The sequence below is a fragment of the Mus caroli genome, chromosome 11 (assembly GCF_900094665.2).
Source record: "Mus caroli chromosome 11, CAROLI_EIJ_v1.1, whole genome shotgun sequence".
Classification (NCBI taxonomy): domain Eukaryota; kingdom Metazoa; phylum Chordata; class Mammalia; order Rodentia; family Muridae; genus Mus; species Mus caroli.
In genome coordinates this window covers 106,018,531-106,039,166 of record NC_034580.1, presented here as the reverse complement: position 1 = coordinate 106,039,166, position 20,636 = coordinate 106,018,531, and the positions used below count along the sequence as shown (strand labels likewise).

The 20,636-nt window shown below is 40.9% G+C and overlaps 1 protein-coding gene across 5 annotated transcripts in view; it reads left to right on the top strand.

The window, feature by feature from the left end:
• LOC110304955 (ATP-binding cassette sub-family A member 9) overlaps positions 1-20,636 on the top strand; it is a 70,432-nt gene that overhangs the window by 9,440 nt on the left and 40,356 nt on the right. For all 5 annotated transcript variants that reach the window (XM_029484019.1, XM_021176662.2, XM_029484018.1 and 2 more), the window contains 14 exons: positions 545-648; positions 1,168-1,394; positions 4,266-4,407; positions 4,998-5,183; positions 7,542-7,689; positions 10,722-10,890; positions 12,387-12,445; positions 12,642-12,752; positions 14,299-14,474; positions 14,786-14,905; positions 15,098-15,236; positions 15,669-15,759; positions 18,328-18,467; positions 20,276-20,395. In XM_029484019.1, coding sequence (XP_029339879.1) covers positions 545-648; positions 1,168-1,394; positions 4,266-4,407; positions 4,998-5,183; positions 7,542-7,689; positions 10,722-10,890; positions 12,387-12,445; positions 12,642-12,752; positions 14,299-14,474; positions 14,786-14,905; positions 15,098-15,236; positions 15,669-15,759; positions 18,328-18,467; positions 20,276-20,395 — 1,932 coding nt within the window. The remainder of the gene's footprint in view (positions 1-544; positions 649-1,167; positions 1,395-4,265; positions 4,408-4,997; positions 5,184-7,541; positions 7,690-10,721; positions 10,891-12,386; positions 12,446-12,641; positions 12,753-14,298; positions 14,475-14,785; positions 14,906-15,097; positions 15,237-15,668; positions 15,760-18,327; positions 18,468-20,275; positions 20,396-20,636) is intronic.

Sequence of the window (20,636 nt, the reverse complement as noted above, 5' to 3'; positions counted from 1 at the left end):
TCTTTCTCTTTTTCTTTCTTTCTTTCTTTCTTTCTTTCTTTCTTTCTTTTTTCTTTCTTCCTTCCTTTCTCTCTCTCTCTTTCTCTCTCTTTCTCTCTCTCTCTCTTTCTTTCTTTCTTTCTTTCTTTCTTTCTTTCTTTCTTTCTTTCTTTCTTTTTTAATTAAAAGCTTCAAAAAGCATCCCCTGCATAGTCATCCCCAGCCACTTAAACCGAGCTCAGTGTTTTCGGCTACTCAGTTTCTTTTTTCTTTTTCTTTGGAGCAAACAATAGAAGGTGACAGCTGAACAAAAATATTTTAAAACGGAAATAATTATAAAATATAATCAAGAAATAAACAAGAGCTCATCTTAAAAGATGTTGATGATGAAGCCATCTTGTATGTCCTCCTTGGGCATGCTTTATAACCCGAGCCAATGAGTCTTACCAAATACTATATGATTATAGATTTTAAGCACATTTTGGAGAATTACAGATTTTTCTTTATCCCACAACAAAGACCACCTAGTCACCTAATAGTGGTTGTGTTTTCTTTTTTCTTGAAGCTCCTTGTGAATCATTGAACAATAAAATGATTTGTGAAAACTCAGTCTTCTGGGAAAAGGGCTTTGTAGCCTTTCAGGCTGCCATTAATGCTGGTATCATTGAGGTGAGTCGTAAAGTTGAAGGAAGCTAAGTGCATTGCTTTCTGAATTTTGATACGCAGAGATATGGATGCTTTATTATTATTATTATTATTATTATTATTATTATTATTGCCACTAAGCGTTGTATGCCGAACAGCTTCTGTATCCAGACTATAGTGTCAGAATACTGGTGACTTGAAAAAAATATACACAGCAGAGTCACTTATAAGCGGAGATCCTGGTAGTACAGAGGTAGAAGTATGGATGTACAACCATCATAAGGGTTCAGGGTCTATTGTGGGGCAGTAAACCACGTGCTGTCTGGGCAATAAAACAGGTGCCACTCTGATCAAAAACTCCAAAGAAGACCTGGCTTGAAGTGTTCCTCCGGGCAGTTTTAAAAACAAGTAAGTTTTCTTTTTCCAGGGAAGGACTTAAGGTAGAACTTTGGGCATTCCGAGAACTACAAGCTAATGCCTTCTTACAGGTTGACGATAAGTTAGCAATGGGATGATAATTTGTTCATCTGTGTCCTTCTTTAGATGACCACAAACCACTCCGTGATGGAAGAGCTGATGTCAGTCATTGGTTCAAATATGAAGATGCCACCTTTTATTGCCCAAGGAGGAGTTGCAACTGATTTTTTTATTTTCTTCTGTGTCATTTCCTTCTCTTCACTTATATACTATTTATCAGTCAATATTACTCAAGAAAGACAGTACATGACAACATTAATGGCGATGATGGGGCTTCGAGAGTCGGCTTTCTGGTAAATCACTTGTCTATGTTACACCAATCGGCATTTGTAAACAGGATAACTTAAGTACGGGGACTCGTTAGGTTCATTTTCATCATGCTTAGACTCTATGAATCATGGCATATGGATGTTTGGAATGTACGGCTTCACACGCTTGGCAGCTCAAGTTACCTGTATTTCTTTGACTTAAAGAAAGTCTGAGATGCTCCCCATGTTAGGGCACTAGCAGCACGGAGGCGGACTCTCGGTGACTACTTATTTTGTTTATATGAACCAAAATATTTGAGAAGTTGAGGGTTTTTTTTAGTGTAAAATAAAATATGTATTTTAGACACTATGTTAAACATGATGATATCTTGGTCCCCCTTTACATGGGCCATTGAAGAGAAAGCTCTTATGTCCTGAGCATTGCATTCTCCTTAGTAGAGACAAGAAAGCAGAGTGGTTAGAGGAGCAGCCTGCCCAGTGCGAAGCCAATGGGCTGCCTTCCTCTCAGACTTAGTAGCTACTACCTCTGAATGTGTTATTTAAACTCTATAAACTTCAGTTTCCTTCTCTACTTCTTGTGGGCAGCAGGATTAAATAATTTTTTTTTTTTTTTTTTTTTTTTTTTGCTTAGAGTGCCTTACACTGAAGCTGAGAGAAATCTAAAAGCTTGGTATCAAACATCAGTTGATGGAAGTGTAGGAAAAAACCATGCATTCTAAAAGGACAGCGGACACAAGTTAGGAAGCTGAGGATTCACTCGTTAGTGGCCAGGTTTTCAGGTGGGATTAGCCAGGTGATGTATTAGAGACAGGTAGAGACGTAGAGACGAGTACAGAGCCAGAAAGCAAAGGTTTGAATGTCAAGCTTGCCTTTCACGAGCTAAGTGTTGTTTTCAGTGTTAAAGTATCCAGAAGATACAGCTCCAGGAACATGCTGGTCTCTAAAGAGGAACTCTGATGCATAAGAAGACCACACCCTTTACTGGCTGACTTCTGCCAAACTTGTTATTTTTCCTAAAATAATGTTCAATATACTAAGCGTGGAAAGAAAGCAGACAGGGGCTGGAGAGGTGGAGCGGGTGTTGAGAGTGCATGCTGCCCTGGAGGGTCCTCTGCTCCCCAGCCTCCAAGTCGGAGAGCTTACAACTGCCTGTAACTCCAGGTCCAGGGGAGCTGTGCTTCTGGCCTCCACAGGCATACACACATTCACACATACTCTCCCCCACACCCTCCCACAGAGACACACATGTACATAATATCAAATAAAATACATCGCTGACAAAAGAAAGGACATGGGAAGTTTGATACAACGCAAGGTTGTTTTTTTTTTCTTTTATCCCTTTGTGTATTAAAATGATAGCCTCAATACTGAAGGGTGTTTGTTCACTATATTTTAAAAGATGTTGGAAAACTATGAAGAGGTAGCAGACAGTATTCTATGTGGAAAAAAACATCTAGTGAGGAAGGATTAAAAAATATGGGGGCTTTGGCTTGCCTCCCTGCAGGAAAGGGCTTGATATTTTATTTGAATAAAATGAAGGCATTTATAGAAAGCAGATGGAAGGACAGTTTCAGGTAATCACAGTGCACGGTGAAAAGGGAATTATTAATATAGGACAGAGAAACAAGACTTCCTGAACCTGATGGGATTTTTACTGTCAATAAAGGAAACTAGCTGCCCATTGTGGATATAGCACTAATTTAATTCTTTCATCTTTTCCGGAGAGGAAATCGAAACTTAAAGAAATCAAATATGCTTCTTAACATACTTAGTTATAATGTCACAGAGGAAATCTGAACCCAAGCCTGTGACCTGACTGGATCCTTTGCAAAGCCTACTTCCTGCCTTTGGCCTTAGTAGTAACTGCTCCGCGTCTATCCACCTAGTGTCTGCGTTCTCCATGGCTGTCCTTGCTGTATTCCTGCACTGAGGCATCTAGGTTGGAAGCTGCCAAACTACTTTTCTGCCATTTGTGAAGTAGGTGTGGCTTGTGCACTTTCAGTGCTGGGAAGAAAATAAAAACAGCAGTAACACTGTAGGAGACATAGTAATCCATGCAAAACTCAAGTGTCCTTGTCTCCAAGTGCGTTCTTATTGGAATGTGGCCATGCATCTTGTCTAGAGCCCCCGTGACAGCGTATGCGCAAGCAACGCTAATGCGACAGAGGCGGTTTGGCAGGTAAAGCTTAAAACAGGAGCAGTGTGAAGGAAGTCGTACAGAGTCTGAAAAAGCAACACAGAATCTTCTCTTCTTAAGAAACTCTCTCCATTATACTCATGTCTACTTCATGGCCTTCTCAATTTGCACTTAGCTATTGTTTCAATTTCATTCTGTTGTTGGTAAGCGCAGAGCTACCTGGGGGAGGAAAGAATTTATTTGGCTTAGACTCCCCCCCTCCCCCGTTCTAGTCCATCATTGAGGGACATCATGAAGGCTAGAACTCAAAATAGGAACCCAGAGGTCTGTTGCTTGCTGGCTCCCTCACTGGCTTGTGCTTAGCCAGGACCGCCTGCCTAAGGAATGTTGCAGCCCAGTGTGGGCTGGGCCCTTCAGCGTCATTCAATAATACCGTGCTTCACAGACATACCCACAGACCAACCAGATCGACGCAATGCCACAGCTTCAGCTTCTCCCTTCAGATGACTCCAGGTTATTAAATTGAAAATTAACATTAACTTGGGTAGCTATTTATTGCACACATTTACGTGTTTACTACCTTCCTTGCTCCGTAGAATGCGAGCTTTAAGATGAGGAAGATCTCTGATTTGTTAGGGATTACCCTTTTAGGAGAAACTCTTGGTAAATCACACACTTTGAAAATCATTTGCTTAGTAAGAGAACAAATGGAAAGACCAAGTGATAGCACCTGTGCTAATCCTGTGTTTCTTGGCCAGGCTTTCCTGGGGTCTGATGTATGCTGGCTTTATCCTTGTCGTGGCTGTTTTGATGTCTCTTATTGTGAAATCTGCCCAAGTTGTCGTCTTAACTGGTTTCATGGTGGTGTTCCTTCTGTTTCTCTTTTATGGCCTTTCTTTGGTAAGTTGGTGAATTCTCTCCCCCTCTTTCCCTCCCTTCCTCTCTCCCTTCCTCCCTCCTTCCAATCATTATATCACTGATTGTGTTTCTGCCTTTTCTGTTCTGTGCAGAATTTCACAAGACATGATCCTTATAGTATGCAATTGAAAAATCAATGAGATAGACTTTCCAAATAGTGTGTTGGTTAGCTTTCAGTCCCTATAACAAATGCCAGAGATAACCAACTAACAAGAAGGAAAGGGTTTTGCTTCTCCCCTGCCCCCATAGTTTTGGAGTCCAGGGTTGGTTGACCCTGTTGCTTTGTCCTGTGTCTGGGCAGCACATTACGTCACCAGCTAGTGGTAGATCAAAGCTGCTTACATCACGACCAGGATGTCAAAAAGGAGGAAGGGGCTGGGCTCTCATAATCCCCTTTAAGGATAATCATCCAACAACAGGTAAACTTCCACAATGTCCCACTTCTTAAAGATGATCCTACATCTCAGTAGAGCCTCTGGCTGGAGACCGTATCATTATCCAAATGTGAAATTCCGCTTACTGTACTAGTGATGGTCAGACCACCATACCAGTCAATTTTTTTCTCCTTCCAGATAACTTTATCTTTCCTCATGAGTGTGTTGATAAAGAAGCCGTTTCTTACTGGCTTGGCTGTCTTCCTCCTTACCGTCTTCTGGGGAAGTCTGGGATTCACAGCGTTATACAAACATCTTCCTGCCTTTGTGGAATGGACCTTGTGTTTTCTTAGCCCCTTTGCCTTTACCACTGGAATGGCCCAGGTAAGAAGGGAGGCAGTTGTTTTGCTTTATTTTATTAAAACTTGTCTGTTTGTCTGTCTGTCTGTCTACATGTGTGTAAGTGCACAAGCAAAGGCATGTCATGACGATGTTTGCATGGAGGTCAGGGGACAATGTGACAGATATCAGGTCTCTCCTTCCACCATGTTGGTTGTGGGGATCAAACCTAGGCACTTTTACCCGCTGAGTTGTCTTTGCTGTCCTACAATTTTATCTTTGTACACAACATTCAAGATAGTTTCCTTCAATGTCTTATACAGTGTACACCAAACATCAACATTTCTCTCCCATGTTTGGAAAAAAACAAGTTTAAGGGATAGAGAAGTTAAAGATATAAGAGACATATTTATTTTTCTCTCCCAGCATATTTGTTTTCTTTTATATTGAATTTTGTTTTATTTATTTTCATTTTTGTTCTTTTTCAAGATAGGGTTTCCAAGTGCAGCCCTGGCTGTCTTGGAACTAGTTCTGTAGACCAGGCTGGCCTTGCACTCACAGAGATCAGCATGTCTTTCCCTCCTGAGTGCTGGGATTAAAGGCATGTGCCACCACTACCCAGCTAAACTTTTTAAAAATGTATAACTACGTCATATTCTCCCTTCCCTTTCCTCCTCTTCCACCCCTTCCATAGCTTTCCTCTATATCTACACCACCCTCTTTCAAATTCATGTCCTCTTTTTCTTCAATTATCCTCTCTCTCTCTCTCTCTCTTTCACACACACACACACACACACACACACACTCAATCCTTTTAGTGTTACTTGTATGTATGTGATTTCAGGGCTAACCACTCGATATTGGATTACCAAGCAGGCGCTCATCCTTTGGAAAGACTAATTACTTGTCTAGCATCATCCTTAGTTACCTGTAGTTCTTTGTTGGCGGTGGGGCCCTGTGAGATTTCCCTTTCCCCCATCAGTGCATCTATCAGTGTCCTTTTCAGGTTTTATTCAGGCACATTGTTGAGCTATGATGAGTTATTTCTCAGAGACAGTCTCCTGGTAGTTTTCCATTCCTCTGGCTCTTAACATCTTTCTTCTGTTTCCTGAACCCAGCACAGGAAGGTTGTGCCATAAGTGTATCCATTTCAGCCGAGTTCAGCTGAGAACCCTGCTCACAATCAGTCGTTCTTTACATTTTGACCAATTGGAGATTTCTATAATGGTCTCCATTTTCATAAAGCAAAGTGTCTTTGATGAGAATCGAGAGCTGTGCTTAGTTGTGGCAATAAGGATGAGTCTTTAGAATGTAGTTGGAAACTGTGCTGATTTAGAGAAGTGACAACAGCTCTTCTAAGATCCTTGACCTCACCAGCCCTGGGTAGTTGGCTAGATTGCCTGTACCATACATGAATTCCCTCTTATTGAGTAAGGCTTTAGTTGGGTTAGAGAGCTGTTGGTTACTGACAAGATGTGGGTGCCACACTTGCACATTTAGGGTTCTTTTGTGTTTGGTAGACATCATGACTGTGCAGGACTCTAAGTTGCTTCCCTCACTTGGCAGCTTGCACACCACTGTCCCATACTATGAAAACCAATCCTTAAGGAGGTAGCTTTTAAGTCAGATCTAGGTCAAATCCTGAGTTCCAAGCATGATGTTTTTAGCAATAAGGATTTACTTTCAACCCCCGGGAGACAATAGCAATAGCCTGTATTGTTTGGGGAGTCTCTTGGACTCCCATAAACAATAACTTGAGGTTGGCTTCTCATGGCTTGAACTGCAATTTTTGTTAGTTTCTGGCTCTAAATGGAGGATGACATTTGCTGGTTGATATGGCCCAGCTTAGACTTCTAACTGAACACTTCTCAGATTTAAGCTTGAGAAACATGTGCCTTTAATGGTTTTACAAGTGTTGGAAAATCGAGACTTTGGAAAAGAATTGGACATTTCCACATGAAATTAAATCTCCCCTTAGAAAAGTTAATTCATGTGAAATCATCGTATGTTGGTTGGAATTATTCTTCTCTTCTTGTTTAGCTTCTAAGAGACTTTCATTTCTCCATTTTTCACTCTGAAATGGAATTTTAAAAATTATAGTTATAAAATTATAATAGAATGACTCGAGAACACCTCCCTGTTCATATCTTTCAGTCCTGATGGATTTGTGCTTTAGATGTGTCTCAAACACTACCTTTCTGGAGTTTTGATCTCTTCTAAGGAGATTTACTTACCACCTGCAGTTTGTAATTAGATGAGCAGTGGCCATGAACAGCAATAGGCCTGATACCGAGATATAAATTTTGTCTCATTCATCTCTCCCTTGGTTTCTAGCAGAACCAAGACCATAATTATCCTTAAAACTACACTAATCCCTTAAAATTTTATGCATCTCTTTTTCAGCTTATACATTTGGACTATGATGTGAATTCTAATGTAAATTTGAACTCTCCAAACAACTCATACCTAATCATGGCCACCCTCTTCATGCTGGTTTTGGATGCTCTTCTCTATTTGGTACTGGCATTATATTTTGACAAAATTACACTCAGTAAGTAGTAGAATTTCACACATTTTTATTACCTGCATTTACTTAAAGCAACTATGACAGTGGTTCTCAACCTTCCTAACGCTGCAACCCTTTAACACAGTTCCTCATGTTGTGGTGGCCCCCAAGCATAATAGTGGGTTTTTTTCTGCTTCATAACTGTAATTTTGCTGTTGTTATGGATCATAATATAAATATATGATGTTTATGATAGTCTTAGGTGACCCTTGTAAAAGTATTGTATAATGCCCCGGTCCCCACAAAGGGTTCACAATTCAAAGGTAGAGAATCGCTGGTCAACAATGTATTGATTATAAATGGTGTAGCATTTTCTTTTTGAAATTTCTAAAATACCATAGCATTCTGTTACTTTAAAATTATTTTGAGAATTCCATACACATATACAATGAAACATGATCATATCCATTCTCCATGGGCCTTCCGATTTCTACTATGTCCCTTGAAAGATGTTTTCCCTTCCCCCCCATTTAAAGCCTCATTAATTCCAGTTAGTAGTGTCCATATGTGCCTGCATGTGGGACTATTCAATGGAGTATGGTATACTTACCAGTGATCACATCCCCATAAGAGATGAATCTCCCTTCCCATCTGCTACGCATTGACAATATCCCTACAATATAGGACAGGGCCTGGAGCTCCTTTATCCCACTGATGCCAACATTTTGACTGGCTTGATCTTATAGAGGTCCTATGCAGATAAGCACAGCTTCTTTTAGTTCATGATTGCAACAGCGACCTCATGTATTGAAGACAATATCTCACAGAACACTTTCCTATCCTTCAACACTTACAGTCTTTCTCCCTCTTCTTCCACAATGGTCCCTGAGCCTTGGTGATGGTGGCATTAATATAGATGCTCCATTTGCAGCTGAACATCCATCCTCTTACTTTCAACACTTTAACCAGTTTTTCACTGACTGCTTCAACTTCAACTTCTGATGAAGGCTGAGAGCAGCCCAGATCTATGGGTGTGTTGGATAGTCTTATGTCAGCTTGATATACTGTGGGCAGTGTTACCCTTGGACTGATGGTTTTGAGTTATACAGGAAACAGGTTGAGGAAGCCATGGGAAGCAAGCCAGTAAGCATCACACTTCCATGGCCTCTGCTTCAGTGTCCATTTCTAGGTTCCTGCTTTACTAGGTTCTTGCCCTAACTTCCCTCAGTGGTGAACTTAGAAGTTGTAAGGTGAAATGAAGTCATTCCTCTCCAAGTTACTTTTGGTCATGGTATCATAGCCATTGGAACCCTAACTAAAGATGAGTATAAATATAAGTATTTAGAAGGCGACTTGACAGCGTGGCCATTTAGCAAAATAACAATAGCAAGATCTTCCCTCGGGGGCCATGAACTTCCCCTCCTTGGGCTTTTGACCAAGATTGCAGAGCAGACCTCAAATCCAATATTAAATTAGTTATTTACCCACTAAGAGCTGTGCCACTATTGTGGTAGGAGCATCTTGCTTGGCTTGTTAGTATTGTAACACACATGATCCAGTGCTAAGAAAGACTTTAGATGCCTTTTCTCTGTCTGAAACCTGCACTTTATCTGCTGGCCCCATGGAAGCTGGCTAGTAGAAAGAAAACTCCCCGAGTAGCTAGTTATTAATTTCTCTATGTCCTTTAGTCCAAGTATGTGGTGTCTTAGGCAATAGGGTCTTGCCATATAGATAGAGTGGGTGTCCAAAGACAATGGCAATTCCAACCTCCCCTTTTAAATATCTAGGGCCTCATAACACATAAGGAGATTTCTTATACCTTGCATTGCAATATTCATTTAATGACCCTTGTGTCTTAGTTAGTTAGGGTTTTACTGTTGTGAACAGACGCCATGACCAAGGCAACTCTTATAAGGACAATATTTAATTGGGGCTGGCTTACAGGTTCACAGGTTCAGTCCATCATCATCAAGGTGAGAACATGGCAGCATCCAGGCAAACATGGTGCAGGAGGAGCTGAGAGTTCTACATCTTTATCTGAAGTTGGCTATTGGAAGACTGACTTCCAGGGGGCTAGAATGAGGGTCTTAAAGAAGACACCCTGACTCACCTACCCCAACAGGGTCACACCTTCTAATAGTGCCACTCCCTGGGCCAACCACATACAAACCATAACACCTTGTCTTCTGGTGTGACATTGTTCACCCACTCATGGTGATTCCATTTTAACTCTTGAGGTTAGCTTACTAACTAGTGGGTTTTCATAGGGCCCCTTCATAAACTTTTAGTTTCCATTAACTGACTCATTTCTCCCCTTTCTCCCTATTCTCCCATCCCCTTTTAATCCTTTGACCCCCCATACCTCTCCTCTCCCCTTTTAAATGAGAGTTCTCCCACTCTTCTACTTCTGTTGTTGTTAAGTTGGGTTATGAGACAGCAGGCTTCTATGTGGCTTCTTTTACCCCTCCCTTTGGGTTGACCCCACTTCACCCCATCTCTCCTATATATTCCCAATGACCTTCCCCGCCTATGTCCTTTTACCTCGGCATTCCATTCTGCCACTCTCATTTAACCTCAAATTTACTGGTCTCCTCCTTTAATATTTCCCCAAGCCCCACCCCTTCCTAGTTTCTTGGCTTCTGTTTTGCTCCAAGTTAAACGCAAGAAACAAAAGATTTAAAGCAAGGCTCTGCACCTGAACACAGTGTTTGTCTTTCTAGGTGTGAGTTACCTTGATAGGTAACTCAATTTTTCCAGTTCTGCTTACCTGCAAATTTATTTTTTCTTATAGATGAGTAATATTTTAATTTTATATGCACCACATTTACCCATTCATTTTGGACTTAATAGAATATTAAGTTCCTCTCAAGACAAGTAGCTCTTGAAGACCTTTTCTTTTCATTTATAATGCTGCTCTTTTCTCATATTGGCAATACCACATTGTGCGGTACTTCCTAAGGTAATAACATGAGCTCAGGTTGAGAGTCCAAGAGGTAGATTTGGCATGCTGTGCTAAGTGGGATGCCCTTCTTGAGGCAGTGACTGACCTGATATTTACTTGCTCCCTACCTGTGTAGGTAAGTACGGACATCAACGGTCTCCATTGTTTTTCTTGAAGTCGTCTTACTGGTTTAAACGCAGAGGAGCTAGTCATGTGGTCCTTGAGAATGAAATAGATTCGGATCCCTCACTAAATGACTCACTGGAACCAGCGTCTCCAGAATTCCAGGGGAAAGAAGCTATCAGGTAACGAATACGCCAAATGGAAGTACATACAATAGAGAGCAGGCCCAGATCAGACACCTACAGGCCAGACGCTGATGTTCAAAGATTTCCTTCTGAGCCCGTCTGCACCCACCTCCTCCCAGCCCACTGTTCTTATGAAGTGAGACTCTCATTCTAGATACCACAGTCTTTTATCTCATCTCCCATATTTTCACTTACTAGTATTGTTTGGTACAGTAATGACTGTCAACAGCTGTGTCAAAGTGTGAACAAAGGACTTTAGTTCCACATTCCTCACTATCTTCCTTGAGCTTCCTCTTCGTATTTTGCTCTGATGTGCTCTTGATGATAGATGGGGGCGCCACTCCCCTATTTGCATCCTTGTTCTGTAGAATCCCCTTATCTCTTTTCGTTTCCCTTCTTGGAGGATTAGATGAAAACACAAACATAGGTGATGTAGAAAGGGGGGTTAGAGACACCCCAGAAAGGTGGGAAGAAATGATTAGAGCACAAGGCACTAAAGCTCCGCATGGTGAGACCGCAGGGCACTATGCCCAGCATTACCTTCCCCGAAGCCATACCTGTGCTATTGTCAACACTTTGACTTCCAAAGAGCTACACATCCCAGAGATCCTCATCTTTGCTCAATTTTTGAATATAGCTCACCTGATGCTTTGTTTTGATATTATAGGGAACTAATTCAGGTAGACTGTGCAACCTCTACAGCATAATAGAACTTCAACTCATTAAAAGTCTGTGTACTTTTTTTTCCCCTTTAAGACAGAACATTACTTTATAAGTCAGTCTGGATACATCTTGTGTTCCAGGCTGGCCTTAGACTTCGACACTTCCTGCCTGTGTTCTGAGTGCTGGGATCATGGGCATGCGTCACCATGCGTCACGTCTGTGGACTTTTAAAACAGGTCTCATCATTTCATTCTCTTTTCCTCTTCTTTGGAAACTTCAAGCCTCCTGGGTTCTGCAACTCTTCCTTTTCTTAGGAGCCAACCTTACGCTGTAATTAGTGTTGCCATCCTTGTTTTATTACCAAAGACTCTGTGAGTTGCAAACTTGTACAGGAGCTCCGTGTAAGTAACACAGATGGGTCCTCAACTCGGAGTGTCTTGATTCCAAAGCAGTCTGTTTGATCTGATGTGGGATCTTCCACCATTGATTTCATCTCCAGCTTTCCTCTTCAGTCATCTGTCACCGTCTGCACATATGGCTGCTTGTATCCACACACTGGCGACTCCCTCCGTTTATGTTCTGTTGGGGTACAGTGGGCAGAGATGCTGCCTCTCATGGGATGCCCAGGATGCTTCTGACAGTGCCTGTGCAAAACAAAAACAAAAACAAAAACAAAAACAAAAACAAAAACAAAAAACAAAAAACAAAAAACAAAAAACAAAAAACAAAAAACAAAAAACAAAAAACAAAAAAACAAAACCCTCTAAGTTTCATCAGGCCTCCCCCAATTGCTGCAATTTCCTCCAAACTTTTTTTTTTCTTTTCTACAGGATCAAAAATCTTAAAAAAGAATATTCAGGAAAGCATGGGAAAGTAGAAGCTTTGAGAGGTATGAAATAGGATTACATTTAACATGGGTGTGTGAGTTAGAGAATGAAGATGAGCGATTATAGACACATTTTAAGGTTGCTCTTGTTTTTGAAGATTCGTACTCACACGCATATATGCAGTGAGAAACTGTAAGCTGTGGAGACTATAAAATGGTTATGCAAGTACTGAGTGTAATATCTCTGCAATCACGTCAGGTCTGGGGTTTGACATATATGAAGGCCAGATCACTGCCCTCCTTGGTCACAGTGGAGCTGGGAAAACCACCCTGATAAATACACTCAGTGGACTGTCACCCCCTACTACAGGTAAGAGGACACTTATTCAAAGACAAGCTCAAGGTCAAATGAATAGTCTGTGCTTTCCCCTAGTTAAACTTGGTGCATCATGTTGTTAAGACAAGACAAAACAAAACAAAACAAAACAAAACAAAACAAAACAAAACAAAACAAAACAACCAAAACCATCCTGGAGTTTTCCTTAAGCTTTACACAATGTACGCATGTGTTGAATTCCATGACATGTTTCCCCAATAGTAGGCGCTATTTTTATGTTTTTGTATGGCAATTGAAAACTTTCTTTAGAAGTTTAAGCTATTTTTACATAATTGTATACATTTGTGAAAATGTGCTTGATATAAGTAGGTTTATAATTATCCAGTTACTAATTAACATTTCTGCTTGATAAGGCATTGTTCTGAGCATTGAATCTCTTCTTCTTTTTCACTCTCTGTCTCTGCCTCTCTGTCTCTCCTGTCTATCTCTCTTTGTTTCTGTCTCTCTCTGTCTCTCTCTGCCTCTCTTTGTCTCTGTCAGTCTCTGTCTCTCTCTCTGTGTCAGTCTCGTCTCTCTCTGTCTCTCTGTCTCTCTGTCTTTCTCTGTCTCTGTCTCTCTGTGTCTCTCTCTCTCTGACTCTGACTCTGTCTCTGTCTCTCTCTCTCTGTAGTATATGGGTAGGTGTTGGCGAGCCTGCCAGGGTGAGTACATGTTGAGGTTGCAATGCCTTCCTCAATTCCTTCTCCACCCTTTTGTTTTAAATTATTCTTTATCTTAAAAACTCTTTATTTTTGAAAGTTTCGTATATGTGCACAGTGTATCTGGGGCACATCCATTCCACACTTCTGCCCCCCAGCACCTCCCAGTCCCACCCCAATCTCTCTCTCTCCCTCCCAACTTTATGCTTCATGTCTTTAAAAAAAATACAATAACTCATAAATCCAAGTAGTCTTGTCCTTATGCGCATGTGTGTGTACTTATCCTCTGGGACAGAGGTAACCCACCAATAGCCATGATCTTCACACACAAGCAAAGTAATTCTGCCTCTCTCAGAAGCTATTAGCTTCTCGGCTTGAGGTGGGGCATTGGGAACTCCTTTCCCATCTATGATGCAAGTTTTAAGTCTCTTCATACTGCCTTCATCTTATTAGAGACAAGGATTTTCACTTAACCTGAAACTCATTGTTTTTTAAAAACTGTTTATATTTATTCACTTTACATTCCAATATCAGCACCCACTCTCCTCCCAGTACCTCCTAACTCAAGGTCTCCCCCCAGTCCACCTTCCCCATCTCTTTTGAGAAGTGTCAGCCCCCTCTCTGGGTGTCACTACCCCCACTATCAGCACCCAGACTCCACATCAAGTCGCTGTGGGATTAGGTGCATCCTCCCCCACTGAGGCCAGACAAGCTGCCCATTTAGGGGATCGGGATCCAGGACTCCCCTAGCTGCTGCATAACAAACACTTCACCTGCTGTGTGTTGCAAATCTGCTTGAGTGAATCCTGTGACTTACATAATTCACACCACGTCCGTCCATCCGTCCATCTGTATGGTAACCCTGTACTTCCTCTGTACAGGTTCCGTCACCATTTATAACCAGACAGTTTCAGAGATGGATGACTCTGACGCCGTCCTCATGCTCACTGGAGTTTGTCCACAATCCAACGTACAGTTTGGCTTTCTCACCGTGCGAGAAAACCTCAGGCTTTTTGCCAAGATAAAGGGAATTTTGCCACATGAAGTGGAGCAAGAGGTATGTGAACAAGTCCACGGTTTTGTAACAATGGAAGTGAAATTGGCCGCCTAGAGAGTTTTAAATGTGCTTGTGTTGTCTGGATACTTCCATCTTCTAAAGTTAGGTCCAGGAGCTCTTTATAAAGATAGAAAACTGTTTTAAAGGTAAGGAAGTCATGGTGGATCATGCCTGTAATCACAGCGCTTGGGAGGCCGAGTCAGGAGTCTTGCTAAAGTTCAAGCCAGCCTGGACTACAAAGAAAGATTTGGTCTCATTAAAAGTAGAAATATCTTGGGTTTTACACTAAATGTTCTTCCTCATTTTGTTAGGTACAACAAGTTCTACGGGACTTAGAAATGGAAAATATTCAAGACATTCTTGCTCAGAATTTAAGTGGTGGACAAAAAAGGAAGCTGACTCTTGGGATCGCCATTTTAGGAGACCCCCAGGTAAGTGGATAAAAATAACTCGTGACATCCGATTGGAGGCTCAGAAACTATCATATTGGATAAATTTGCAAATGATACATTTATGAAAACTTTTACATACCAATACCAATACTTTTTACAGCTACAGTATTTTCTAGAATTATCCTACGCCAGAGAAATAAATGGCCCTGTACCGTTTTCTCTGCTGTTCAGGTTTTGCTCCTGGATGAACCAACTGCTGGGTTGGATCCACTCTCGAGGCACCGCATATGGAACCTACTGAAAGAGAGGAGACCAGGCAGAGTAATTGTCTTCAGTACTCAGTTCATGGATGAGGCTGATATCCTGGCTGGTAACTGTAGTTTTCTTTTGAGTTTCATAGTGACAAAGTAGGACTTAACATGGGTTACCAGTAGGCCCCTTAGACACATCTCACAAGTGACAGCAACAACCAACACAGGAGAATATCTCTTATCTGCTTCAATCTCTGTGTCCCCAATGCTTTGTCCTATGGAAGCAGTCTGATCCCATCACAGAGAGGTGATATGGTCTCAAACATGGTTTAGCCCATGTGGATAGATGTCAGTAAGCTTGAAAGACACTGTAATACGTAAATAATAAGTGAACTTAACTTGTCATTTCTGTTATCAGCGTGCCGAGAAAGTCTCAGAGTTAGTATGTGGCATGCTTCTACAGCATTCTTTGTTCCTGGGTTTTGATTTTCACATTTATGAATACTGAAGAAACCACTAATACAATTTAACTTTTGGTTCTTCCCAACTAGACAGGAAGGTGTTTATATCCAATGGGAGACTGAGGTGTGCGGGCTCTTCTCTGTTCCTGAAGAAGAAATGGGGCATTGGCTATCATCTAAGGTACATCTCTCAGGGCTGGAGACAGACACATAACAGGCACACTGGTGATAGGTTCCAGCAGTATCAGGTCAAGATAGACCTACATCTATAAAGTTGGCTCCAATGGACATATTAGAACTAACTTACACATGAGCTTAGCAAGAACATAAGATACATAGTGTCATAGACCCTGAAAACCAGTCTTCATGTAGGAGTGAAGAGAATATTTTTCATAATGCATTGCTTCTGAGAGTAACTTCTTGGTATTTTGACCTTTTCTCTCATCTTATCTCCGAGTGGATTTCTGTTCATCTAGATGATTTCTATACTCTTGGTTCTTCCTGACTTCATGTTTGCCACCTTCCTCTTAGGTCTCTTTCATTTCAGGATAATCACGTGATGGCTGTAAATCTTAATTTTTTTAAAAAAATGACATCATCCTGGAGATTCAATAGACACCACTATTACTTTCTTTGATTTCTTAAGCTCATCAAACCGACAGTGCCACACTGTCCACTGTTACATGTGGGTTAAATACTTTCCCTCCAATTAAAAGGTACTACCATTGTCCTCTAGGCAAGTCTCTGTGTGGATCTGTGTAGCTGCCTTGTTTCTGTCTTATGGTATGTATCTGTTTCATCAGCCTTCATCACACTCAGCGGTGTACAAACCTTACCCTTGTATCTGTGTATGTCTCTGCGTGGGCGTGTACATATGTGTATGGGGTTCACACGGGCCAGAAGGGGACACCAGATACTCAGAGCTAGAGTTATAGGTAGTTGTGAGGGGCCAGATGAGGGTGCTCAGAACCCAACCCACATTTCCCATAAGAGTAGCAATTTGCTCTTAACTGCTCAGCCATCTCTCCAGCGCCCCCTATCTGTTCTTGGAGGCCATTTCTGAATATTTTATCCTGAATGAGTATATCCTGTGTGCTGGAATCTAAAATGCACTCATTCAAATTGGGCGTAATTAATTAATTTGGTCTTCAGTAATTTCATTTGTAAAACAGCAGCAATAGTACCTTTTTCATTTTTTATTTTTAGTTAACGGAAATGAAATGAGTTCTTGACAGGGTACAGAGTACTTAATTGAATCGACACAGTTTCCCACTCTACCACTTTTTCGGAAATCCTCTTGCTTTCTATTATCACTACGCTACAAGCTATTTTAGGGAAGGGGCTAAAATTTCTTCTGCTTTGTGTCTTTGATAATGCTAGACACAGCACATTTAAAGCACAGAACAGTTTTCAAACTAACTTCAGGTTTATGTAGCCAGTGAAGTGTGATAATTTGTACCACTCTGTCACCTCTGTACATTTGTACATTTCAGTGGATATGGCTAACGATAGAGTTTGTAAAAAATTCCAAATTTCATAAAGAAGTATATATACTATTATCAAAAAGTTCAACTATTAGTTAAATACATTTTTTCCACAAAACAATACAGTTACCTAGAGTTACCTAGCATGTATTAAGAGTTTACTTCATGAAAGACCCAGCGCTGTCTCATAAGTGTGGGTTTACTCCATCTCTTAAGGTTGATTTGAGAATTGCATATTGCTTTATCTCACTAAGGAACTGAGTCTCAGAGATGGCGACCAGCTCACCTGGGCTCAGGGGCCTTCACAATATGATGTCAATACTGTGCCCTTCATGACCACACAGACAATCTCCATCTTGCTTTTACCAAGTTCAAGCGCTTGCAGGGCTCATGAATTACTGGAGAAAAAGAGAATTCCTATTTGGGTTTTCTTAGTAGATGGACACACAATCGGGTATCCCCACTCAAACTTCAGCCAGGATCTGGTTCATTATTTCTTTCCTTCAAATGACATTTCTGGAATTATCTTAAATCCCGCACTATACCTGGCTACTCTCTGCCCTGACAGCCTTTCTGCCTCCATGACTAACCCCATGCAGAGGCCGCCTATCTCTCGGTTCTCTAGCTGCAGACTCTGCTCACGTTCCCAGCCATCCACACACTGTGGTTAGTGGTCACAAATCCCAGCAACCCGGTAAAATCAAAACTCTAGAGGCTTGCAATTTATTAGTCAGATTTATATTAGTAAATTCTTAACCCACAAAACTCTCACACAATGAACTCAAAACTCAATTGAAGTAAACACAAGCTATAAAGCTAGATGGGGCAAATGAACCCCACATAATATTTAATTATCTAAGAAATCCCCAATACTTATGGCTCCCAGGACTGGCTCCTCTTCCTCTCTTATAAGTTCCATCTTAACTCTTCCTCTCCTTCCCTTCTCCTCCTCTGTTTCTCTGTGCTCGTCTCTAAAATTCTCAGCCCGCCTTCCTTTTCCACTGCCCAATCACAGGCTTTTACCTTATCTTGTGCCTGCCCTCACCTGCACATAGACAGCAATCCACAGAGTCTAACTTTCCTTCTTCCTGGTTCCCCTGCTGTGTTGCACAGATTAGGTTTGGACTATGTTAGTATCCTTGCATCTAGTTCCTCTCTGTAAATTACACATTTTGGTCTCATACATATTCACGCAGTAGCAAACAAATACTACAGAAGAAATTGTTAGGCAAAAATAACTTTATCTCACTCTTTCTAAATGTCAGTTTGCATTTGAATGAAGCGTGTGATCCAGAGGGTATAACGTCACTGGTCAAAAAGCACATCCCAGACGCCAGGCTGACCACACAAAGTGAAGAACGGCTTGTCTATATCTTGCCCCTGGAAAGGACAAACAAGTTTCCAGGTAATCCTGAATAAGTGACACGGCTCCCTGGGCTTCGGTTTTCTCACTTGTACCAAGGAAAAGGCAGCCGTAAGCTTTATGGGTTTGTTCTGATGGTTAAATTATCATGCAAAACATTTAAGCTTATTGTTAAAATTTTAGACATCAATAAAACAGAGAGGGACCATGTCTGACATGTGGTTACTGCGGTGTTTCTCCAGCTCTAAGATATCAATAAGTAGAATGTGTGACCAGAAGACAAAAAGAAAAAAAAAAAGGTGCTGTCTTTTCAAATCATGATCCATCCTCAAGTCAGAATACCAGAAACGGTAGTGTTCTTTCTTTTTAGGGATCATTTAATAATGTTTAATAATAATAACAGACACAGTACTTGGGAGGAGTTGGAGTGTACTTGTATGGAATCCTTAAATAATGAGTAAAATTTTATATATTTAAAAGGGGAAGAAATGAACTCATCGTGGGGGCAGGGACATGGTTTTTGTCTTAGGTGCACACACAGTACCTCTGAGATGCATCTCATTACAAAGACAGAAATCTTCACGAAGACCCGAACAGCTCAGTTTGCTCCACCATTTCTTAAAAGGCATTCCAAAGGCCTGGATCATTTAAATAAAGGCTGGAAAGTGGATTTAAGAAACTGGGAATGCTTTTGTATTTTCCCTTAGCATATAATTAAGATAGCTTCAGTTCCCAGCATCCTTTAAAAATTCTCAAAATGGCCTACTCATTGTTCACACAGATGTACCCTATTTCAGCATTTCTGTGTAATTCTCATAGCGGGTTTAGAAGGAAAGAGAAAGAAGAGGTGGTGGGTGGGAAGAGAACATATCAGCGTTTGGGATGTCTTCCAGGGAAAGCACAAAGCCACAGCACACATTCCGCCCACTCTGTCCTTTTCTTCATTTCTACTTTTCACACAGAGTTCATGGGAATTATTTATTTCTATATACATTGTTGCTTTTGCATTTGTTATATTATAGCTTTTTAAAAAACTGATCTTAACCTAAAATAATATTTATTCTCTCAATACTATTCTTTCATTATAGGTTAGAATTAAACACCCCCACAAGAGAATTTAAAGTAGAATGAAGGAGTTGGAGAGAAGGCTCAGTTGTTAAGAGTGCTTTTTACTCTGCCAGGGAATCCAGGTTCACATCATAGCACCCATACCAAAGAGCTCACAACCACTTGTAGCTACAAAGCAAGAGGAGATGTTTTCTGGCCTCCATGGTGAAGTGTGTGTGTGTGTGTGTGTGTGTGTGTGTGTGTGTGTGACACACACCACATAAAAGTTTGAAATTAAAAACAATTTAACATATTTTAAGGTGTTTGAATGTTTTGCCTACACGTATACCTGTGTACAATGTGTGTGCATGGTGCCCTTGGAAGCCAGAAGAGGGTGTCAAGTCCCTCAGAACTGGAGTTAGAGGTGTTGGTGAGCTGTCATGTGGGTCCAAGGAACAGAACCTGGGACCTCTGCAGGAACAACAAGTACTTTTAAGTACTGAATCATCTCTCCAGGTGCTAACATTAAAAAATGTTAAACACATCCATCCATTTTTTTTTAAAAACTGAGGAAATTTCTAAGTATAGAAGCATAAAGGTTTATGCTATACATTGATGCTGAAGAAACCATGGGAACTAATATAGTCTACAGACAGGTATTATGAGTAAGTGAACAGAGATACCAATCAGTTTATGATAAAAGCACGTGTAGTTTATTATCAATATTTTCTCATTTTGAAAGATATCATTAACTACATCATTATAAATGATATTGTAATCTACTTTTTTGTTCCTACTTTTAGACCTTTACCGGGATCTTGATAGATGTTCTAACCAAGGCATTGAGGATTATGGTGTTTCCATGACAACCCTGAATGAGGTGTTCCTGAAGTTAGAAGGGAAGTCGATGGCTGATGAATCAGGTAAGGGCGGTGCTTTGAGGGGGATGATATGCATGTTGTTGTTAGCACCAGCCTTGGGAAAACTTAGAGAAGAAACACAGTCTTAATAAGCATGGTGATATATCATACTAGGTCCTAATGGAATAGACAATAAATCTGAGGTATCATATTCTCCGAATCTAAGGGGCTGTGGCAGAGAGAAAACTAGAACTAATGTTGAAAATTCATTTTCTTGGATGTATTATTCCGGTGCTTTTGGGAT